Consider the following 23,303-nt stretch of genomic DNA (forward strand, 5'->3'; position numbering starts at 1 on the left):
ACTGTTGGGTTCAAGGAATTGTTAGTAACTCTGAAGAATCAGTAGTTTCCCATCAGATTCTGTTTGCCTCTATCCTTTATATTCCACCCACAATCCAGTTTTCTAAAAAAGCTGAGACCTATTTCCAAAGTCCAAAGTGCCTGGAGCATAACGAACACGAACTTACTCAAACAAGGTGGCTAAACTGCTCGGAGAAATTCCGGGAGGCGGAAGCGGCGGGGAGGGGCGTGGTGGGCTGGGCCGAACCCCGGAAAGGCGGGGACAGACGTAGCTGGGCGGGACCTGGGGGAGGCGGGTCGGGCCGTGCGCAGATTTGGCGCCAAACGCCAAGGGCCTTTTCTCGCGAGAGTCTCGCAAGAAACGCGGTTTCCCCGTGGCGCCGAGCACCGTGCAGTGGCTGCAGCGGTCTGCGTGAGGTGAGAGCTGGCTGGTGCGCGTGTGAAGTTCCGGAGGGGAGAGGCGTCTGAGGGGGTCAGGCGAGGGAGCGGGGATGGTGGGCCGTCGCAGAGAGGGAGTGAGGAGGCAGGAGGACTTGACCGAGACGGACCGGGGCCGAGCGGGACTGGAGAGGAAGGGAGGGCCTGACCGGCTGCGACCTGTGCGGAGAGGTGGTCGGTGGGGAACTCACTGAAAATAACTCTCACTCTGAATTCAGGAAACTCGTGGGTTTAGTGAGGATTTCTGGGCTACCTGCCTGGCAGCGAAATGAGAAAGCTCATTTGGCCACTGCAGTTCTGCTCTCTGGGACCACCCCCTTGTCCCCTTCCTCCATGGTCCCAGCCTTGCCCTCCAGGAGCGTCTTCCCTGTCCATTCATTCCCCTCTTGGCCACATTTGAAGTAGGTGTCGGGAAGTGTACCCTTCTTTAGAGCTGTTGAGCTGCGCAGGTTTTCTGCTCGTGTAAGTTGGGAGGGCCAAGATAACTTCTTCTTGAGCTCTGACTGCGTATCAGTTTGGGGGCTATAAGGATGGAGCACAAAGAGACCTACCTGGTCATTTCCCTTGTAGAGCTGCAGTCTAGTATGGGAGACAAATGTTAATCAAGTAATCAGACAAATAGAACCTAGCATTGGGATTGGGTAAGTGCTATGAAACTTATAGATGACACCTTGAATGCTTATTATAGGAGAATTTAATTTAAGAAAATTGGGGGACACTTTTCTGAGGTGATTACTGAGATCTGAGAGATTAGGAGTCAGGGAAGAGCCTTCTAGATAGGAAACAGCTTTTGTAAAGGTCTAGTTCCTGAAGAATAGAAAGGAAAAAAGCATGGACAATGTATGAATTAAGTCTGGAGAAGTAGGAAGGTGCTAAACCATGCAGGGCCTTGGACTTTTGTTATTATCCTAAGAAGCCATTGGAGTGTTTAAGCCTAGTAGTTATGTGATCAGTTTTACATTTCCAAAGGTTCAATTCGGCTGTCATATGGAGAATGGGTTGAAAGGGCATAAGTGGATAGGAATAATGGAGTGATCCAAGCCAGAAATGGTTGTGGAAGTGGTTGTGGAAATAGGGAGAAATGGACAGACTCAAGGGATATCTTTTTTTTTTTTAACATTTTTTATTGATTTATAATCATTTTACAATGTTGTGTCAAATTCCAGTGGACTCAAGGGATATCTTGAAGTAAAATGGACAGGAGATGTACGGTGGGGAAATGAAGTATTAAGGATGACTTGTAGATTTCTGACTTGAATAGCTGGATAGATGTCATTCACTAAGTTGGGAAAATCTAAAAGGTTGGTTTTATACATGATGAATTGTAGGTGCCTTTGAGAAATTTTAGAAATGTAAAAATCAGAAGTAAGGATTTGGAGCTCAGATTTGATGCCAAGGGTGGAGATAAAAAATTAGTGAGTCATCTACGAATGATAATTAAAGCTGTCTGCATAAATGAGTGAAGAGGGCCTAGGATGAAGTCTTGGATACTTACTGACCAGGTTAGAGGAAGATGAATCTGCAGAGAAGATCCAGGAGGAGTGTCCAGAAAGGGAGGAAAGCCAGGTGAGTACTGTGCTTCAGAAGTCAAGAAAAACACTTCTCCAGAAAAAGGAACTGATCGAAAGTGTCAGATGTTTCTGAGGTCAAGTAAGATGGCACTGAAAAGCCTTCTTTCAAATTATCAGCTTGAGGATTATTTCCTTTTCTTCACAGGAAGCCTTACTAGAAGACTAGAGTATGTAAACAGAATTTTTAAAAACCTCTGGCTGAAGTCGGGGTGAGGTACCCCGCCTATTTCACCCCCATTTAGACCACAGTTTGAAACCCTCTGAAAAGTTAAAATCATCCTTTTATGATAGGGGAAACTCAACAGTTGAGGTAAAGTGATTTGCTCAAAATCATAGTTATTTAATGGTAGGGTCTATATTAGAACTCAGTTCTTCTAATTTCTAACTTAGTTTTTTTTTCCCATAACTGTTATCTTCTCCACTTTGTGATGTGTGGGTTTGAAATATGATTTAATGGACTGAGATTCATGCGTTTTGCTGCAGGTGGAACTTAAGCTGTGTAACAGAAACACTACTTGGATGAATAAACATGTTTACTTTTTTTCCCCTAGAAGAAAAGATGGTAGAACCACAGGAGAGTGACTTGATTGACCTACCAGATTATGAGCGTATAGAAGATGAGACTTTTCCTCCTTTCCCACCTCCAGCCTCTCTGGAGAGAGAAGGTGGTGATGGTGCTGAACCAGATGAAGGTCTGTATAAAGATCAAAGTAATGTCCCTGTTCAGCTGCCCATCTGTCAGCTTATAAGGGATATATTTTATAAATAAAGCTTACATTATTTAAGTGATATTAAGTCTTGGTATACTTCACCAGAGTCGGGGAGAGGAGCACCTGTGCCTGTACCGCCAAAGAGAACAGTTAAAAGGAACATACCCAAGCTGGACGCTCAGAGGTACACTTACTATTTCCTTAAACATTTATACTTTTCTTTCCATCCTTTTTTGCCTCCTTATGTTCCAGGTGCTTGGTTGGGATGATGTGGAGATCAGATATTTCCAAACATGTTTTTTTCAGTTGAGCAGATCATACTTTTTTTCATTTTATGGTCTTGGTTTGGCCTTGATGGCTCTAGAAAACTTGAAATTTAAAACGTATTTCTGTTCACAGATTAATTTCAGAGAGAGGGCTTCCAGCATTAAGGCATGTGTTTGATAAGACAAAATTTAAAGGTAAAGGTCATGAGGTAAGAAATGATTTTTATTTTAGACCTTTGTTTTTTGAAGTTCCCTAAGACTGTGGATCCATTATCATGTTCTTAGGAATCTTTGAATGTTTTACAGGTACTATCATTTATCATCATATCTCTTTAGAAACTATGATGTAGTGGAAAGGACACTGAAGAATCAGAAAACATGTCTTGTATCTCATTTTTCCCACCGTTTGGCTTTAAGAAAATCATATCTGAGTCTGTGAACCTAAAGTTTGTACTTTATTATTTGAGGAATAAAATTTACTTTGCCTCAAAGAGTGATTCTGAGCTTCAGGAGAATGAGGACTTTACCTGTATCCATCATCTTTGTGTCCCTAAGATATGGTATAGTTCGTAATAGGCATCAGTTCAGTTTTGCTGAAAATGAAGACACTTAGGAACTGTCAATCGCTGCACCAAGTACATTTTAAAATTTTCTTTGAATCATGTAGAGTTTAGATACGATTTTTTGCAGATGATATCTTTGTATTGCTTTGTAGTTTATGAAGTACTTTCAGATATATTCTTTGATTATCACCCTCTGGGGTAGGTGTTGGTTCCATTATCTAGTTAAGGACCCTGAGTGTTAAGAGTCCACTGCCAGCAGTTAGGGGCAGAGCTTAGACTTCCCATTTTATAGCCCAGCTCGAGTAACATTAATACAACAGCATGATCTGGTGTGGTATGCAGGATAGTTGGAAAGAGGGAAGAGGCTGGAGGCAGACAGCAGTTCAGAGGCTGTTGCTCCACCAGGGGAATGAGGTGAAATAGCCTGGGTAGGGTAGTTGTAGAGACAAACAACAAAGTACTTGTAGGTGATTGGATATGGGGAGGTCCCAAATGAAAATTAATCCCAAGATTTCAAACCTAGGAGGCTGAAAAATTACAGTGCAGTTGCTTAGCTCCGGTGGACAGGAAGAGAATATAAGCCTATGTCCTGTGTTGCCACAAAACTAAACATAAATAAATACTAAACTTACATGAAGGATACCTATTTTATGTTTCTTCGCTGGGTGAGGGTGGGCTCTGAGGGCGTTTACTCTGTCTAGTCGTCTGTATCTTGCTCTTGAAAATTCTTAACTATTTTCTCACAAAGTTAAATTCTCCCTGCTTTTTTCTCCATGATTTGGGACTTCACACTGTATTTAGTTATTTCTCTTCTGTGTCCCTTGGGTCTAATGCGACGTTGTGAGGTTGGCTGACCAGCTACCCCCAACAGCTGGAAAATGGTCATAGGTGATTGAATTTTTAAAAGAACTTTTATCTTTATCTGAGTGAGAATGATAAGACATTACAATCTCAGTGTTACATATTTAAATTATTGGTGGAGGTGACTGTCCTGACCATTAGCTTCTTAGACAAAATCAAATATCACTACCAACAATAATAGCCATCATTTAAGTCTCATGAATCCTCATAACAATTCAATCACGTGTGTATATTATTTTCATTTTATCTTGAAGAAAAAGGCACAGAGAGAAAGTGATTTCTTCAAAGTCACGCAATTCTTAGCTGGGAGAACTGAGATTTGAATCTGTGCGGTCTGAGTCAGAGACTGTGCTTTTAACCACTCTCCTATTTTAAAATGCTGTTAAGAGAAGAAAGTATTTTACAGTAAAACCAGGAATTTGGAACTTTTCTCATTCAATAGTCCAGTTGATTGAACCTTTTCATTTTAATTAAAATGAAATAGAAATCTCTCCGGTGCTCTTTTAGACTGTAATCCTCTAAGCCCTTAATAAATACATTTTTTTCTTCATAAAGTTTCTTCTCAAAGTTTCTTAACCTTACGAATGTCAAAGGACACCAGTGACTTTGATACTACTGTTCAATTCTAAAATCTGCTGACAAGGTCAGTTGTGAGAATGAATCTTCTATTTTGCAATTTTATTTTTATGTGCCAGGCTGAAGACTTAAAGACGCTAATCAGACACATGGAGCACTGGGCACATAGGCTGTTCCCTAAGCTGCAATTTGAAGATTTTATTGACAGAGTTGAATACCTGGGAAATAAAAAGGAAGTCCAGGTAAGTGTTGAGATTGTTATGAGTATCATTCACAATGCTAAATTGTATAAGGATAGATTTAGTTGAGGCTAAGTAGCTCTTTGGGGGTCTTCATTTTGCAATCTGTCTTAGGAGAGAAGGAAAATTAATAGTAATTATTTGAGCAACTTTTTTTGAAACTAAGAATTGAACCAATGACCATTTTCCCCCAAAAGCAAGTGAAAATGTAAAAATATCTCTTTATTTTCAGACCTGTTTAAAACGAATTCGACTTGATCTCCCTGTTTTGCATGAAGATTTTATTAGCAATAATGGTAAGAATATAGGTTTATCTACTTTATATTAGTTTTGCTCTTTGAAATGGAGCTAGTTGGAGTAGGCATTTCTTAGTCTATACTGAGTATATAATTAAAGTACAATAACTAGGAATGCGTTAAGATACCTTGGTACACCTAGAATGTCGTTTATATTTGTTTCTTAAAGACATAGCAGTAATGACATTAAGAGGTGCTGTAAAAATGTATTTAGCCACAGAACATGAGCTTTTGAGAACTCTGATGGGGACCCATTGATCCTTTGTAGTACTTATTAGTAAAAATACATGACAAGATACAGTGTTCATAAACATGTCCACTGTTAAAAAAAAAAACCAGTAGGTGCTGGGAAGTTAGGCAGAGTTATTTTATTTTATTTTTTGAGGGAGGAGGTATTAGGTTTATTCATTTATTTATTTTTAGAGGAAGTACTGGGGATTGAACCCAGAACCTCCTGCATGCTAAGCATGTGCTCTTACCACTTGAGCTATTCCCTCCTTGGGAGAATAATTTGATGATGAAGTATAGTTCACATCACCCAAGAGTACAGATCTTGTATGTGTAGCACTTTGGTTAGACCTACGTGACTGTTCCTGGTACTGATTGCATCTGTTAGCTGTACAATGCAACCATAGGCAGTCACACACATCAAAACCTATGGTTCCTGCCGACAGAGTCTGTATAGTTATCAGATTTTCTGTGCGATGGCTCCATACATGTTTGTTTTTGTTTTTAAAACTCTTAATAGATGTGGTAGAAAATACAGGCTCCATATAGAATCCCCGAAGTTATTTATAAATTGCTTTTAAAAGTGTGAAGGATTGTGATTTAAACAACCGAGTGTTTAATTTTTTGGTAAGATATAGTATGAACTGATGGCATGGTATTTGGTATATGGAAAGGAATTAGTTATTAGAGTAATAAATCCCATGGTATATGCACATACTTAGCTAATTCATTGAACTTTTTGAGGTGATTACTCTGTGTTAAAGGTTCGGGGATAAAGATGAATGAGATAAGACCCCTGGCTTCATTGGCTAACAGACTAGTGAACTAGTAGCATGCCAGTAGTCAGAAAGGTGCTGTGACGGGAGATGAAGAGGGGACAGTGTAGGGTACAAAGGAGGGCACAGTTAACATAGGGGAGAGGAAAGCTTCACAGAGGTGATATCACAGACACTTTGATGATAAGCAGTAGACGTCAGGCAGAGGTGTTTTTGGATAGAGGGAACCACTTACGCAGAGACAAACCCTATATATTGCATAATTGGTTCTAATGCTTGTTTCTCAACTTTTCCAGCAATTTTTTCTTTATGTACTCCATCAGTATTTCCTGACAAAGGAATGCATTTTAGTTTCTTGCCACATTTTTTTCCCACGTAAGGAAAAGTATATGGCTTTTTGTTTTTTTACTATTAAGGAAGAAACCTCAAAAGGGGTTTAGATTGTAAAAGGCTGGACTAAATATATTATTTTTAAACCTCACTGGAATAATTGTAAAGGTTTGTCTTTATGTTTTAAATGTTTTGCTAGTTGTGATGGTTTTTGTTGTCATTAGCTAATACCAATATATACATAGTTTGAGGAGAGTATATATAAATTCATATTTCAAGTAGTGGTCTTGGTGATAATGAAGTTTTTCTTTTGCTTACTTGTCAGATATGATGAGGTTATTTATTTTTTCAACCCCGTCATGTGAATGACACAGAGAGAAGGTAGAGTGTCAGCTTTGCTGTTTTCTTAGTTTTTGCTTGTACTTCTGTTATCTTCTACATACAGGTGTTTTGTTATTTTGCAAAAATCTTTTTAAGCTACCACCTGTACATTTTGTTAGGGTTATTTTGGTTAAACTATCTAGTATGTCAGATTGCTTAACTGGGCAGTCAGAATCAGCTGTGTGTCACAATGTGCTGAAATTAAAAAAATGAATGAGCGAGGACCCAGCTCTCCACCGTTCCATAGTGAGCCTCCTTACAGACCAGATGATTAACCGTCATATGGATAAGTGATAGTTCATCACCACCAGTCCCCCCCCCCTTTTTTTTGTATGTGTGTGTGAGGTGGGGAGGTACTTAGGTTTTCTTGTTTATTTTGAGAGGAGGTACTAGGGATTGACCCAGGACCTTGTGTATGCGAAGCATGCGCTCTACCACTTGAGCTATACCCTTCCCCCCTTTTAAATATAGTTAGTAAAACTTAAAATTTTTTCTTATTTCTTAAATGAAATATAAATGAAAGTTCTAGTATATCACTGGATCATTTTAGGGACTTCCTACTTTGAGATAACTGGTGTACAGGGCTTTAAGAATTTTAAGACTAATGTAAAGAGCACTAAATTTTTAAAAAAATTAACTTGGAAATATGTCCACAGATGTCTAAATTTCTTTTCTTTTTTCACCTGATTGTGTCTGGGTTTTACCCTATAAAAAATAGCCTATATAAAATTATAACTGAATTTCATATTAGACAAAACGGCAAACCACGAGTATGTTTCAATGCAAAACAAAGATATGCTTTGGGTTCTTTAAGTTCTTTTATTAGCAACTAAGAACTGTTGCTTTCTGTTCATGCGTATTTTTGAACTAGTATTCCATCTGACTTAAAATGCCCCTTTAAAGTGATTAATAAACATCATTCTACATGTTTGAATCAGGCACGTATTTGTAACATTCTCATGCCTCACAAGTTGTTTCTTCAGGTCTGGCAGCTTGTTGCTTTAACCTGTTTTCAGTTAACAGCTGCATAAGCTCTTTTTCTAACTAGTTTTAACACTACAGATGTACTAACTTTTTCTTTTCTGCTGCAGATGAAGTAGGGGAAAATAATGACCATGATGTATCTGCTACCGAATTAGATCCCTTTTTGACAAACTCATCTGAAAGTGCAAAGTTTGCTTCTGAGTCAAGTAGGAGCCTAACAGAAGAACAACAAGAGAGAATTGAGAGAAATAAACAACTGGCCTTGGAAAGAAGACAGGCAAAGCTCCTGAGTAATAGTCAGTCCCTAGGAAACGGTAAATTTTATGCTAGATTTTATGTGCAGCCATGAATACATCAAGGGCATGTTAGAAATTTTAACTTCTTTACTATTCCCCAAAATAAAATACCTCTAGGAATAGAAAAATGTGATACAGTATATTAAGTTTATGTATATTTGAGAAAGAGAGAGCGTTGAGAGCTAGCTGGAATCCTCAAAGAATAAATGAGTCCAGGGTGGTTTTCTGGAGACCTGAGTTTCTCTTAAGAAATTATTTTAATCATTTAAAATCGATTCTGACTCCTTAAAAGCACGTGACCTTTAATTTTATCTTTAATTATTAATGTACTTTTCTGAACATATAAAATGCTCTGCTCCTATTAAGGATTTTAGAGCCATTTGCTGTGACATGAATAGGTCCTAAAATGCTTTTTATTGAAGTGTGTCACTTCTGTTGTGAGCCATCAGTTTGCTTTTTTCTCGATTCCCTTCTCTTTTAAAACTGCCTTAAAATTTGCTGTTTTTAAAATAAATAGACTGTATATTTGGAAACTAAACAACTAAATTTGTTAACAGTATTTAAAAATCATTGCAAATTGGTTTTAAATGAAGCACAGTCACATATCTTTGTCAATTTCCAATCCACTTTTTCCTTTTGAAATGGGAAAATAAGAATTATAGTTAAGTAGTGGACATGCCATGTTACATAACAAGTTTCATCCAAAATAATAAAATTCTCAAGTGAGAGTTATTCAGTGGTATCATGATTTTTTTTCCACTTAGAAGGAATTTAATTTTTAACTTTACAATTGAATGTTTTATACTATCTTGTGAAAAAAGTTCTGTGAAGATAAAGCTGTTGTTGATGGCAGTGTCTTCTTTGCTGTCATCATCAAACTTTACCTGGCTTTAAGCATTTTAAGGTATCTTCTATTTACAATATACAACTTTAAAATTTTCCAAATAGAAATAAGTTTCTTAAACGTTCTTTACTGTAGGTCACTTTGACATACAGCTCATTAGAGTATTTGATTTTTAAAAGCTTCTGTCTAGTAGTTGTGATTTTGAATGAGAGCAGTTTCATTTGGCTATGTTTCAAGAGTTTGAGTTGAAGACTTGCATTTTTAGTGGGTTTTATACATGTATAAAATGGCTTTATTTGGAAGAAAGTGATCATAATTAACATCAATTTAAGTGATCATAGATTTCATTTCCACTGATCTAAGCTTGTGAAGAGAATTGTTATTCATCAGGTCAGACTGGATCAGGTGCTTGTAATGAGTAACAATGATTCCTCTTTCAGACTTGTTAATGAACACACCCAGCGCACAGACAGCAGAAGGGGGTAATCCAGGTGAGGATCAAGAGGAGGAAGAATCAGATGGATTTAACAGAGACCTAGACAGTCCACATGTTGATAATGCTGCTGATCCTGTAAATGAAGAGGAGGAATTAAAAATAGAAAAAACACAACTGGACCAATCCTGTTAAAATACGGTGGTACTATGTACAATAGTCAACTTTATGCTTCATCTAGAAACCTTACAGAAGTTGGATAGGCCCCCAAATTTATTAACTTGCTATCTTCCAAATTTGAGATGACTGTATTTTGTCAACTTTGAGTGAAAATCCTTATGTAGTGAAACTTTTGCAGATTTCCTGTTTCAAATTTCATTTTATTTATATTTATACTTACTAACTTTTGTTCTATTTATTCTCAGTGTTTATTTTTATATAGATATGACTTTGTAAAAATGATTAGTGAATATGTAGCTTCTGCTGCTAACGTGCAATTGAATGTCCTGTTTTCTAAATTGGGTGGTGTTTTCAGATGTAAATATAAAATAAATAATGTCCTTTAAAAAAATAAAAATTTCACAGACTACCCTTAGAAGCTTTATAAAAATTTCTTATTGCTATTTAGTTCTGCACTTAATACTTTGGTAAAATGTTTACAGTTGTTAAGTGTTTACATGTATTTTGAGGAGTTACTTTAATACTTAAAGGGTCACATGAAAAGCTGATATATACCTGGCCCGCATAGGTGCTAGAGAAGTTCAGATGTTCCTTGGTACCTTACTGACTACTTAGTTGCAGAGAAACTTGCAAAGTGTCATGGGGAACAGGAGCACCTAGGGAGGGCTCCCGGGAGACCTTGCATTGGTGGAGATGTCAGGGATTGGTGAAGAACATGTATATTAATGATGCAGAAGTGGACATCTAGGGAATTAGAAAGATTTGGGAATGGTGAATATGAGGCTGAAGTGTTGGGGCCACATGGTGAGAAGACCTAATCGGGGTTTTTCCTGCCTAAGTTTATCAACTTGGTGGACAGGTAATTACAGATAGGAAGTACTATGTTGGGAATCAAGTTTAAAGGTTTGTCTAATTTTTGGCAGGAGATTCCCACAAGGGAGAGGGAAAGGCAAAGCTAGTTTTTACAAACTAAGTTATGGGAAAGTTGCTTTTTGTGGGAAAGACTGGCAGAGAGATGGTCCAGCAAGGGCAAGGCCAAGGCACCTCTTCATCTGAGGAATACTCAGCAAAGTGAGAGGGTAGAAAGGGAGGTTTGAGAGAACAGACCTTACCCTGTGCACCCCACCCCTCCCTGTGCCCTGTCCCCATCTAGCTCTAGGGACAGGACAGCAGGGGAGAGTTGAGTCAAGTACAAAATAGGGAGTTTTAAAGTGTATAGGTGGACAGGACTCAGTCTTCTTACCTGAAAGTGACTGAAAAGTTAATCTTGACAGATGTCAGAGGGGCCTATGACCCAAATGGCCCAGTGTAGCAATTACTGGAAAACATTAAAACTTCCTTTGAAAGAACTGATTGGAGATAAACTAACCAAAAGTTCTGGATTTATTAATGAGACTGGCAACCTGATTTGCGGAGCCATGACTCACTATGCATTTGTCTCTGAAAAATCACGTTCCCTAGTGACCTCGTTGTACTTTATTTAATGCAACTTTAATGATAAGAAAGCATGCTACACGTATGTGAGATATCTACACAATCCCAACTGACTAGCGCATTGAGTGACAGAAAATTAGATGTTCATGTTGAAAAGAAGGTAAGACATTCACATAAGACAAAGCTTTTTAATGAAGTAAGAAGAGTACTTCATATTCCATAACTGTTGGAAACATCTAGGAGAGCCAGGTCTCTTATCTCCTCTAGGAGTGTGTACAGGCTTCTTCCCTTTGTTTGGCAGTATTTTTGACAGTCTTCCTCGATGACGTCCACTGTGACTTCTTGAGCAAGCTGAGCTTCCTCCACAGATCTCGTTACTTCTTTCACTAAGTCACTCTTTAGCAAGAGGGAACCCTGCTGACAAAGCTCTGTATCTGGCATCACGTATGGTTCGTTGCTTATTATCTCAAGTCTGATTGTATCCGAATGGCAACGTGAGGCCTGTACAGATATCCTCACCTGTCATAGAGGAGAAAATGCATATTACTCAACCACATTCTTTGCTCTTTACACTGATAGCAATACTTAATGTAAATACAGACTTACTGTTACATGGTCGAACAGACGGAACGTAACAGACTCCCCTCCTGTTGTGGTAGAGGTGATTCTGTCTTGAAATCGTTGAAGGGATCCTGGTTTCCATTCACAGTGGCTGTCTGGGCCGCATGAGATTACCAAACCATCTTTATTTTTCAGATAAGCAGCACCTTTAATCCCAAACCTGAATCATTGCCAGAATAAAAATCCAGAGATAATACATTCTTAGTATGCAGATCTCATCTACTTACCTAGAATGCTGATTTTTCTTCTAGATTAAAACCAACTTTTCCTCGGATTTATATTCAAATTTGTATTTCATTGAGCAGATGGAAACAAAATGTTTTGCTAAATAAGAAAGTAAAATTCTATCCTAAGACTGATAACAGATGTACTAGATTCTAATCTCCTTTTATGCTTACATAATGAATTATATATTACATTATACACATATGGTAACTATAAAATAGTTGCTGAAATAAATGTTTTAATACATTTTATGTTATGTGCCATTTATATACTGTGTCTAGACTTTTAGGTTAACTAGGATTTCTCAACAGCTATTCTGTTAGAAATGACATACCTTGGTATAAATACAAGTACACCGTTTGTCCTGATTGAGTAAATAACCCCATCAGATACGCAGCGCTCCTCAGTTTCTGGGTCTTTGTCTCTAAAATACATACACTGGAAGAGCTCAGTAGACTGCTTCTGCGAACGCTGCGCCGCCTGTAAGAAGCACAGCCCCAGAGCACGATGACAAGTTTCCCTGACACTCCCAGCAGAAACGTGGGACTCGTCCTCCCCTAGAAACAATGTCGTTTTTAAAAGGCTCGGTTCTAGAATACTATTAATACAGATTTTCTTCTCTATTATGAATGAAATCAATTTTGTGGGGCCCTTTATCACTCCCTCAAAAATGTCTTAGAAAATTAATTCTTTAAGAAAACAACCCATTTGTATTTAAAAATTTTGTAGTTCATTCAGGAAGAGGGAAGTATCCAGGTCTTTGTTTTCCCTTTATTTGCAAGTCTGTCCTACTCAGATCCTTCATTTGTGCACCCGCTTCAATCCAGCATTTCACTGTTACCAGGAATTTCTCCAGGCAAAATGTGAGAGGTCTGCAGAAGTGCACACAAGAGTGGCTGTGAACTAGACTGCCTGGAACCGTGCTGCCCAGCAGAACTTTCTGCAGTGATGGAAATGTTCCATATCTGTGTTGCCCCATAGGTAGCCACTAGCCACGCATGTCTGCTGGGCATGTGAAATGCGGCGAGTGCGACTGAGGAACTGAATTTTTAATTTTTAAAAATTTTAATTTAAACCAACATGACTGGAGGCTATAATATTGCACAATATGAAACTAGAACACTGGATACAGAAAATTAAACATTTAAGTAGTTCCCAATCTTATGTATCACCAAATGGTCTAGTTTAAGCTGTGCCACATTTATAGCCACCAGCAACAGTATAAAATAGAATACAAAGCAGCTTCTAAATGATGTAATGATATTGACATGATGTGCTATCAATAACGTGTTGAGTGAAAAAGGCAGCTTTCAAAAAGCAGGTGTGATCTGATATTTTTATAAATAAAAAGCATTATCTTGAATTGTTACCTTTGGGCGGTAAGATGTTGGGGAGAATATCTAACCCGTGTTAAATCTCAAATCTACATGAAGTTACTTCAGAACATTTGTAAATGTACTGAGAGCCATTCAACAAACTATAATTTTCATGCTATTTCACTGGTTGTAATAATTCTAGAATTTAATTTGCTGGAATATATGGTACTTCATTCTACTACACAGTAAAGCTGATACTCTGTTAGCAAAAGAGATGATGGGTAAGAATTAAAAATCCCCTCTTACTCGGTTCCTGTTGTTGATATGTCTGCATAATTCCTCAAGATCTTTGTTGCTGAACAAATTTTCCTTACTTTCCATTTTCTTGTCTTTTGAAATGGCTGCCATTAACAATCGGTGTACTATGATATCTGAATATCTTCTTATTGGAGAAGTAAAGTGAGTATATTTATCTAATGCAAGACCTTCAAAAAGAAACCAAAGAATCAAAATAAACAAAAAAAAAACCCCTTTTTAAACAACTTGCTCAAGGTTATGGCCACACAAAGGAAAATTTTATCACTCACCATAGTGATGGAACTCTTCCTCTGCACACGATCCAGTGGAGAAATACAGTGCATTAGACATTGCCTGGGTAGCCATTGATCGAAGCAGCTTGTTTACAATGGGATCGTTGGGGTCCTTTGCGTTATCCAGAGAATCAGCCAGTGTCTTATTGGACCTGACAAAAAATGGAAAAAACTTTTATTTAGACCCTGCAAATAATTTACAAGTCAACACTCTGAGGGGAACCCTTCACTCATCAGTGTGAATACTTTCATCTGTCAGTTAAACTTATTTTGGGCACATTTCAGAAGCAACTATAGAAATCTAGTTTGCTCTTGACGTTTAAACAAAGAAAGTGTCAGAATTCAAATACATTTCTTAAGTAGTAAAGAGTAATGTCCTGAACTGAAGAGGTTAACACTCAGCACATAGTCAGGTACTTGTCGAATTCAATTCCTAACACCCTTAGCCTTAAACATCCTGTACTAGTCAAAGAACAGACTTTCTCTTTTTTTAAATCATGAATTATTGAGCCAGAGGGCATTAAAAAACAAAACAGAGCTAAATCTGAGGCACACAAGTAAAAGAAACCCAAATTGCTTTTTTTTTTAAAGAAGAGATAGGAAGCATTCTATTTACGTACTTCCAAATACTTTTTAAGAAACCAGAAAATACAGAATTATTTTAAAAATTTAGTAATACAGCATATAATTCAGTTCCATACTGTAGTCTGCTGAGAGAAGAAGGGAGGGAAGGAAACACAAAGGAGAATGGATCTTTGAAGTTATGTGACAGAGCGGGTGCTCAGGGCAGCTTTCAAGTTGGATAGGCGTGGATTCCAGTCCTGGCTCCGCCCTAACTAGCTGCTACATTCTCAGCGAGTTATTTAGCCTCTCCAGACTTAATTTCCCCATCTGTAAAATATGAACAAATGGTACAAGATGATCCCTGAAAACCCTTAGCACGTGTGCCTGGCACACACACAGCTCAACCAGTGGATAAGCCAATAAAATACACTACTGCCTAAAGTCAGAGGTAAAAAAAAAATCCATTTTTGTAAATGAACAAGACATACTAATTGGCATCTGTTAACAACAAAGTATTGAAAAAGAAATCCCCTTTATACATCATTTTTTGTTGTTGCTGTTGTTAGTGGAAGCACTGGGGATTGAACCCAGCACCTCGCATGTGCTAAGCATGCACTTTACCACCAAGCTATATACCTTCCCCCCATACATCATTTTTAACAGGGAAAATATTTTATCCTGGAGGTGGGGAGTGAAAACGTCTCACTCTACAGAGGGATGAGATAAATTTACCATCGATGTGGTGTGTTAAGATATTGCCACAGAGATAGGCTGCATTTTTGAAGTATTGAAATAAATAGGATTACATCTTGGCATTTGCCTAAGGGGTAGATGAAGTTAAATCAAGGACACCAGTTTCCTTACTTCTATGTTACAAATTGTAATGGGCCCAAATTATGCCCAAATATACCTGTTTTAATTTTAAGCCTCTATATCTACATTATAGTAAATGAAGAGATAAAAGAAATTTTCTATTTTGGGTCAAAGATCTGGCTGTCACACTTTAAGAACTACTGTAAGATAAGTAAGTGCACAGCCTTCCCTTCCATTCCTCAGCCCTGTCAAAAGAGGAAATTACCGTGTGTCTATGAAGAAGCCTTTCGCTTTGGCACACTCTCGGAGCTCAGAAAAAAACTCCTGGTGCGGAGGAGGGTGTCGGCGCAGCAGGGCCTGGTGAGGGAAGCTCTCCCAAATCTTCCTGGCTACCCAGTGGTTGGCCAGGATCATGCACTCGGCCACGGTCTCGTGGACTTCCAGGGGCTGCTTGGGGATGAGGTCATGGATGTTCTTCTTCTCATCTAGCTGGACTCGAACCTCCACCCCTTCGAGTTCCAGGGCTCCACAGCGGTCCCGTTTGGCTCGGACGTGGCGGGCTATGTCGGTCAGCTTTCCGATCGCCCACACTAACTCGTCCAGCTTGGCTTGTCGGCTCTTCTCATCCAAGTCTCTGAATTCTGGAATATCATCAACAACATGGATGTTTCCGTCCAGTAGTTCCTGGGCAGCTTCGTAAAACAGTTTGTATGCTGATCGAATAATGGTTCTGCCATACCATACTTTCTTAATTTCATAGGAGGTTTTATCCAATTCCCACATGACGCTTACAGCATACCTACAAAAACCAGCCACACTGATGTCATTATTTAAATCTTCCATTTTTGAAATAAGCAGAACTAGATTCTAAATGTAATGCCAGAAATGATATCGCTAAGGTTACTGGTTCGATGTTTCAACCCAAATACACTATTACCAAATCAAAAAACTATTTTAAAATTAAAACAAGGTTAGACTAGGTTCTGCTGAGTTCTGAGCAAATCTGAAATGAGTTCACATGTAATTTATAAGCCCTACCCTACAGTTCTCCATTTTGGTTAGAATAGCAACACACTGGTAGACTCAAGTCTACTGGGCTCTCTAGTAAAGGGCAAAGCTTTTCAAACTCTCCAGGATGACACTGAACTAAGGTATCAGTCTTGATGGCGGGTTAATCACTTATGAATTAAATATGAAATTAAATTAAATGCGTTAAATGAATAAGTTCATTTAGTTAAGAACCACTTTACCACCAAATCACTCTATTTAAAAATACACACAACTTTTGCAACTCATATGAAAGACAAAAGGCTAATTTTCTAATATGTAGAGTTCTTATAAATCAATTTCTAATAGATCAAGAACACAAGGGAAAAAGGGCAAGAAACAAGAAATAGCTCACAGATGAGGATACAAAAAATGACTGTTAGAAATTGACACAACATTGTAAACTGACTATATACTTCAATAAAAAAATAAGAAAATGACTTAAACACATTAAAAAATGTTTAACTTTAATCATAGTAGGAAAAATGCAGTTAAAATCACTCTAAGATACCATTTTCATCTATCAAATTGGCAAAGATAAGAAAATACCACATACTGTGCGGATGGTGGGAATTTAATTGGTGTCACCCCCATGGAGGGCGATTTGATGATTACCTACCTAAATACAAATGCATATACCCTTTGACACAGAAATTCCACTTCGAGGACTTCATCTTCCAGACATACGGTACTTTTAAAAATGAGAAATGACTTTTATTCCAAGGAATTCAGTACATTTTTGTTTATAATTGCAAAAGTTTGGAAACAATCCAAATTTCCGTAAATGTGATTAATATGAAATGATCTCCAAGATATATTAAGTTAAAAAAAAAAAAGCAAGGGCTGAACAGTATATATGATGTCACCATTTGTGTAACAAAGAGAGACCACATATCGATATGCTTGTGTGTGTATGGGTGTATTTGTGAAATAAAAGAAAACATATATTGGTCTCTGTCCCAGGCTCCTGACACCCTTGTAATTCCCTGGGTGATAAGAACACTAGGAGCATCCTTTGTTCTAATACTTGGTCTCTGACCTCTATTCCTGAAACGCTTGTAATTTCCTGGGAGGCAGGAGTGTCTTGTTTTAACAAGAAGACTGAGGGTGGGCTCCTGGAGGCTGCTGGATGAGGCTGGTCACTGGAAAGACCAGGGCACGATTAGCAGCTTTCAGCCCTGTCGCTCTTTCTCCTGACAAGGGAGAAGGGCTGAAGATGGAGTTACTTATCAGTCATGCCTACGTGATGAAGCCTCCACAAAACCCCCAAAATGCGAGGTTCGGAGAGCCTCTGGGTCGGTGAACCCGTGGAGGTGCTGGGCAGAGCGGCACAGCTGGGCCTGGAGAGGACATGGGAGCTCTGTGCTCCGTGCCACATACCTTGCCCCATGCATCTCTTCCATCTGGATGTTCATCTGCATCCTTCATCATAGACTTTACATGTAACCGTTTCCCCGAGTCCTGTGAGCTGCTCTAGCAGATTAACTGAACCTGATGCTGTCTCTGGGTAGATAGTGTCAGAATTGAACTAAATTGTAGGACACCCAGCTGGTGTTGCAGAGAATTGCCTGGTGTGGAGAAAAACCTCCATACATTTGGGGACCAGAAGTGCCAGACAACGTGTTCTCTGTAAAGACAAGGGAGGCTAACAGGAAAGAAAGACATAGCAGGGAAGAATGGGGTTTTCTCCCAAGTAGGAAGGTGGAAAACTGAGGGTTTTTTTCTTTACGGTATTATATCTAGAAAAATGCATGAGAAATTGGTAACTGAGGGAAAGTGGCAGGAGGGAGCCTTTCGCTACACATCTTTTGGAACCTATGAATTTTGGGCTGTACAGTTTTATGACCTAGTCAAAGGCAGATATAAACTTTAACCACAACAAATAGAGAAGAACTCCTTAAGCTCAAGTTCATGATCCTCATGCAAAACAGCCTCCATCAGGGAGCACATATGTACAAAATGTTATGCATTTGTTCCTAGACTTTAACTGACTTTCAAAGGCCAACAACAAACACCTACTGTATAGCACAGAAAGAAGAGGAGAAAGAGGCCAGAAGCAAGAGTCACCAGGCACCACAGAAGGGCCAAGATCGGACAATAAAAATAATGAACAAACTCACCTATCAACGCCGCCCAGGAGGGAGCACACGTCGGCGCTGAGGATGGAGGGCAGCATGTCGTAGCGACGGTCCGCTAGGTAGTAAGTGGTGGCCCTGTGAATGACACACATGCGGGTAATGACCTTCAGCAGCGGGAGGCAGAATTGCTGACGGCACGGGCCGCAGCGGGCAATCGGCCGAAGTGTCAGCGCAAACTCCCCGAGGCTGTTGCTTTTTCATAGAGAGCAGCGGACTGGGTAATAAAGCTATTCCCATGTCCCCACTTTTCTAAGTGATACCGCTTCGGGCTGAATATTTTTCCATTCATATGAAAGAAAAAGAAGAACTGGTGTGTACCTTAGCTGCATAAGAAAAATTAGAGTGTAATGACCCAATATTTATATAAAATAGCATATTACCGCATGAAAAACTGAACCCATTTCAATTTAGAAGGAAACAATGTGGGAGAAGGTTTCTGTTAAAAGAGAAAGATAAATTGATCAAGGTACTATTTTTCTAAAGGAAAAGGGGAAGTGGACCTCACTTTTTTTTTTTTCCTGGAAGGGATCTTCAGAATTGCCCCCAGTTGTGAAATCTTTGTTTTGAAAATCTGAAACCAGGACAGTTATGGAAGATGTCACAGTGACATATACCTAATCGTGGTGCTGATTTCCAGCAGCATTACCTCATTCTAGCTTCAATATCAATGTAAGAATGTGGGGCCACAAAGTGCGTCACGTCTGCAATGTGGACCCCGAGCTCCAGGCTGCCGTTATCCAAGGCTCTGACCGAGAGGGCGTCGTCCACATCTTCACATCCTCTGGGGTCAATGCTGAACACGAGATGGGTTCTCCTCAGGTCTTTACGCTCTCGCTCCTCTTCAGAACTCACCTTCCAGGGATTTTCGGGTGTGTTTACTGGCATCTCACACATCTGTACAACGAGAGGCCCCCAGTTCAGCAGTTCACACACCATGACTTTCCTATAAAAATCCACTCTCTCACATTGTCAACATGGTCTCATGGAAACCCCATAAGCTATGTTTGCTTCTTTTGAGCAATTTTGATTTATTTGATGCCTAATATGTGTGAGGAGCTGTGCTGGGCTCTGGAAGGCCATGAGTCAATAAGAAAGACACAGCCCCATACCCTTAAAGGCCTCACAGTCTTTAGGAAACATTCCAGAGTGTTTACTGCCTCTTTAGTTGCGGGGGCTAGAGCACGAATGAATGGGTGGCTTATAAAGACTATAATACTGTGGGGTCTGGGATGCGTACAGCTCAGTGGTACAGCGTGTTCTTAGCATGCACAAGGCCCTGGGTTCAATCCCCAGTACCTCCATCTTAAAAAAAAAAGAAAAAAAAGTACTCTATCTACCCCATTTTCAAATGAGCCATGTATTTAAATGTACTTGAGCCTTTAATCCAAGTCAAGCTCTGATAAAAATCGGCACGTCCCAAATATTAAAAGCTTATTCCTTAAAGATAATTTAAGTACGACCAATCTAAGCCATTTTCTCTCCATTATTACCTGTGTAAGCTATTCATTTCACAGTGAAGGAGGCTAAAAGGGACGAATTCTAGTCCTGTAATGCCTAACTCTTGCTGTGTTTTACTCTAACGTTTTCACTAAGCTGTCAAAACAAATCAACAAGTAATTTCCAGATACTAATGTTAAACATAAAAATTTAATAACGTACAATATTCTAAAATATTTTACTCTTCTAGCCTGCTGTTCTGTCAAAGACTAACATGAGAAAGAGAACACCCATACGCTCTCGATGGCAATGCAAACTGGTCCAGTTTTTCTGGAGGACAATCTGCCAATACATAGCAAAAGCTATTTAACTTTTTTATGCCCTTTGACTTGGTAATCTCACTTCCAGGATTACATTATAAGGAAAATGATCAAAAGGGGGAAAAAAGCAACATTTACAAAAATGTTTGAAGTAGGGCTTTTTATAATACTGAAAAATTAAACAGCCCAAATGGCCACCAACTGAGGAATGCGCAAGCAAGCCAGAGTCCATCAATATGGAGTAATTCGCCATCACTATTAAAAATAAGTAGGCAATGTCAATATGTAGAAATAATTTTAAGTGAAAGAAGCAGAAAATAGCATGAGTGCACTATGAATATAGCAATGCAAGAATAATAACCAAGATTTACAAGGCTTTTAAAAGATCATAAAGTGATGGAAATAGCTGATGTTTTACATTCGTGGAATTTTTGTTGTCTGTAAAGGTTACAAAAACTGTTTCATAATGAGCATGACTGTTTGGCCCATGGGGCAGAGATGTATGGAACTCAAGAAGCTGCTCCATGCAGCTTTCTGCAGGCATCTGGTTGAATGATTATGACAGGGAGTGGAGCCCAGTTGGGTCTGTAACTCGGCACCGTGTGCTTGCAGGGGATGGATGTACACCGCCGCTAACATACAGATATACCATTTTTCAAAGCACAGTTGGAAAATGTAAAAATTTGAGAGCTGTGAGGCTGTAAGAAACTAACTCTGCACTTGAAGCTTGCTTCCATCTGGCTCAAACACAGAGTAAAGAGGAGTGAGATTTTTCCACTATCTGTGGTTTTGTTATTATTATTTTTAATGGTGGTACTGGGGATTGAACCCAGGAACTCAAACATGCTAAGCACGTGCTCTACCACTGAGCTAACTATACTCCCACCCTCCTATAATTTGTGGTTTTAGACAGTGGGTTTTACAGAGTACACAGAGTTTTCTTTCTTAATGATGAAATAAACAACAAAAGCCAAAAAAAAAAAAAAAAAGTAGAAAATGTCTTTCATCAGACAGAAGGACTTGGGGAAGTCTGACCTGAGCTTCTGAGAAAGGGGCAACTGAAATACTGTTTTCCACCAGGATGGTTGCAATTTCCCCTTCCAAATCTCCGATTCTTCCTAGAACACGCACGAAATGTCCATTGGGATACACGGATGTCGACTCCCAGGAATCGATGCGCACGACCACCCTGAAGTCCTGCACAAAGAGGGGGGACGCGAGCCCAGAGCCGGGAGTTAAGTGGGTCAATTAGCAGCACCAAACAAACAAGAGAGAAACAGCATTAAGCTCTAAAGACAGCGGCTGATTTGTAAATAGCATTTTTTCTTTCTTTCTTTCTTTTTTGGGGGGGGTTCTTCCTGTTTTATTAAATTGCCTGATGGTAGGCAAATGCTTAGCCCAATGCTTTGAAGTGAGGTATTACCTCTACGTCAAATAAGTGGCCTGGAAATCATGGTTTGTGAAAGAAAGCCAATTGTAACACATTCGAGTTAACATTTGCAACACAAGGGAAAAACCCAATTACTGCCCAGCCCAAATTAAGTTTCAAAACAAAAATTTCAATCATGGGTGTGTGGGAGTTACTTTCGAATTTCTTTGAAGTTACTCTCTGATTTCTTAAGACATCTTTTGGTGGGGAAGAAGGTATCGGTGTGAACTGAACCCCACTGCCTCCGAACTCCAGCAAACTATAGATGTGGAAAGCAAGTGTTGCAAGTGGCCACCGAGAGCCCGCAAGAGGCTTTGAGATGTGAAAGGCACAGGACGACCAGGTTACTGGCTGGAGACGTCCTATGTCAGTGCCTCATTTATACACTGCAAAACATCGGGCAAATCCAACCGGGCAATGCCTACACCCTCCACCACAGTAAAGGTTAATTTCCAACTTTCTTGTTTATGCCTTCTCTTCAGGGCTCTATTTCTGCACGGATAATCGATTCTGCGAAGCATCACTATATCATCCGTACAGGGCAGGGTGATCGCATTTCTATATCGCTTGCTGGAAGAAAGCTTGTTAGTGTTGGCAAAGTGTATCTGTTGAAAGTTTCTGTGTCGGACAGCTGGATAATGGATGTCCTCTCTAGCTGTCCTACACGGCTCTTTCTAGGACGGTTTCTCTCTGGCCTTCATTTATTAACTAAGGACTACTTAATAGATGGTTCTATATATTTAGAATTTTTAGAAAACAGGATCTCGGGGTGCCAGATGCCATCAATAATTTATCCCCTCGGATGCAAAGCAGTTAACGTTTCCTGCTCAAAAGCTGGCAAAGACGAGAGGAAAACCGCGGAGGGGTGTCGTCAGCTACCTGGAGGGCTTCTGCTTGCTGAGTGCTGATTCGGATTTTGGGAATTCTGTAATCCCAAGGAGTAACGAGGATTTTCTGAGCATTTTTGCCCTGAGATTGGACTTCTTCTCTGGATGGAAATGTCACCACGTAATCCCGCCAGTTCTTCTGAAGGATGCCCACCACTCTGCCTTTGGGGAAACACAATAAGGCTTGAAGTGGGGAAATGTCACCAGTGCAGCAGTGAGGAGGGAAACAGGAAATATGACATCCCATTTTCCCCACACAAGTCGAGAGATGCTGAAATATTTGCCTTCCTAGCATTTTATTAAGATGGATCATTTCTTTTAAGACAGATGATTTTTTTTTTAATTGTCATTGTCAGTATGCCCTTTCTTCAGTGGGGCCTGGTGTGACATTGAGAACCCATTAGTCCCACTTTCTCCTTTGCCCTTACCTTATTAATCTCAGGTTTAGGTATGTCGGGAAAAGTCAATGATTTTTCACTTTTTTAAACCCACGCTGCCTTCTGTGCATTTT

The 23,303-nt window shown here is 39.4% G+C and overlaps 2 protein-coding genes and 1 non-coding gene across 9 annotated transcripts in view; 2 read left to right on the forward strand and 1 right to left on the reverse strand.

Moving 5' to 3' along the window:
- The first annotated feature begins 297 nt into the window (after positions 1-297).
- TIPIN (TIMELESS interacting protein) lies at positions 298-10,385 on the forward strand. Of its 4 annotated transcripts, XM_072962205.1 has the most exons (9): positions 374-416; positions 1,940-2,003; positions 2,560-2,700; positions 2,824-2,902; positions 3,118-3,193; positions 5,104-5,226; positions 5,456-5,519; positions 8,326-8,532; positions 9,799-10,385. In XM_072962205.1, exons 3-9 carry the CDS (start codon positions 2,568-2,570, stop codon positions 9,984-9,986), a joined length of 870 nt encoding a protein of 289 aa, XP_072818306.1. In that variant the 5' UTR covers positions 374-416; positions 1,940-2,003; positions 2,560-2,567; the 3' UTR covers positions 9,987-10,385. The 4 variants fall into 4 exon arrangements, with proteins under 4 accessions (XP_015099352.1, XP_072818307.1, XP_072818306.1 ...); XM_015243866.3 differs by lacking the exon at positions 1,940-2,003 and having other exon boundaries at positions 298-416; XM_072962206.1 differs by lacking the exon at positions 1,940-2,003 and having other exon boundaries at positions 353-416; positions 2,563-2,700.
- On the forward strand, positions 6,103-6,238 carry LOC116281246 (small Cajal body-specific RNA 14). The gene has a single exon (XR_004190667.2).
- A 1,194-nt stretch (positions 10,386-11,579) lies between the features above and the next one.
- The window catches only part of DIS3L (DIS3 like exosome 3'-5' exoribonuclease), a 31,803-nt gene continuing 20,079 nt past the window's right edge, over positions 11,580-23,303 (reverse strand). For 3 of the 4 annotated variants that reach the window (XM_072962204.1, XM_072962202.1, XM_072962203.1), the window contains exons 8-17: positions 22,785-22,954; positions 21,512-21,673; positions 19,366-19,613; positions 18,702-18,794; positions 15,800-16,333; positions 14,155-14,309; positions 13,874-14,052; positions 12,586-12,731; positions 12,012-12,186; positions 11,580-11,924 (exon numbers count right to left, since the gene is read on the reverse strand). In XM_072962204.1, the coding sequence (XP_072818305.1) occupies positions 11,616-11,924; positions 12,012-12,186; positions 12,586-12,731; positions 13,874-14,052; positions 14,155-14,309; positions 15,800-16,333; positions 18,702-18,794; positions 19,366-19,613; positions 21,512-21,673; positions 22,785-22,954 (2,171 nt within the window). In that variant the 3' untranslated portion in view covers positions 11,580-11,615. Of the gene's footprint in view, positions 11,925-12,011; positions 12,187-12,585; positions 12,809-13,873; positions 14,053-14,154; positions 14,310-15,799; positions 16,334-18,701; positions 18,795-19,365; positions 19,614-21,511; positions 21,674-22,784; positions 22,955-23,303 lie in introns of all 4 variants that reach the window. The other variant, XR_012073239.1, reaches the window with a different exon arrangement.

Source organism: Vicugna pacos, chromosome 6, assembly GCF_048564905.1.
Source record: "Vicugna pacos chromosome 6, VicPac4, whole genome shotgun sequence".
Taxonomy (NCBI): domain Eukaryota; kingdom Metazoa; phylum Chordata; class Mammalia; order Artiodactyla; family Camelidae; genus Vicugna; species Vicugna pacos.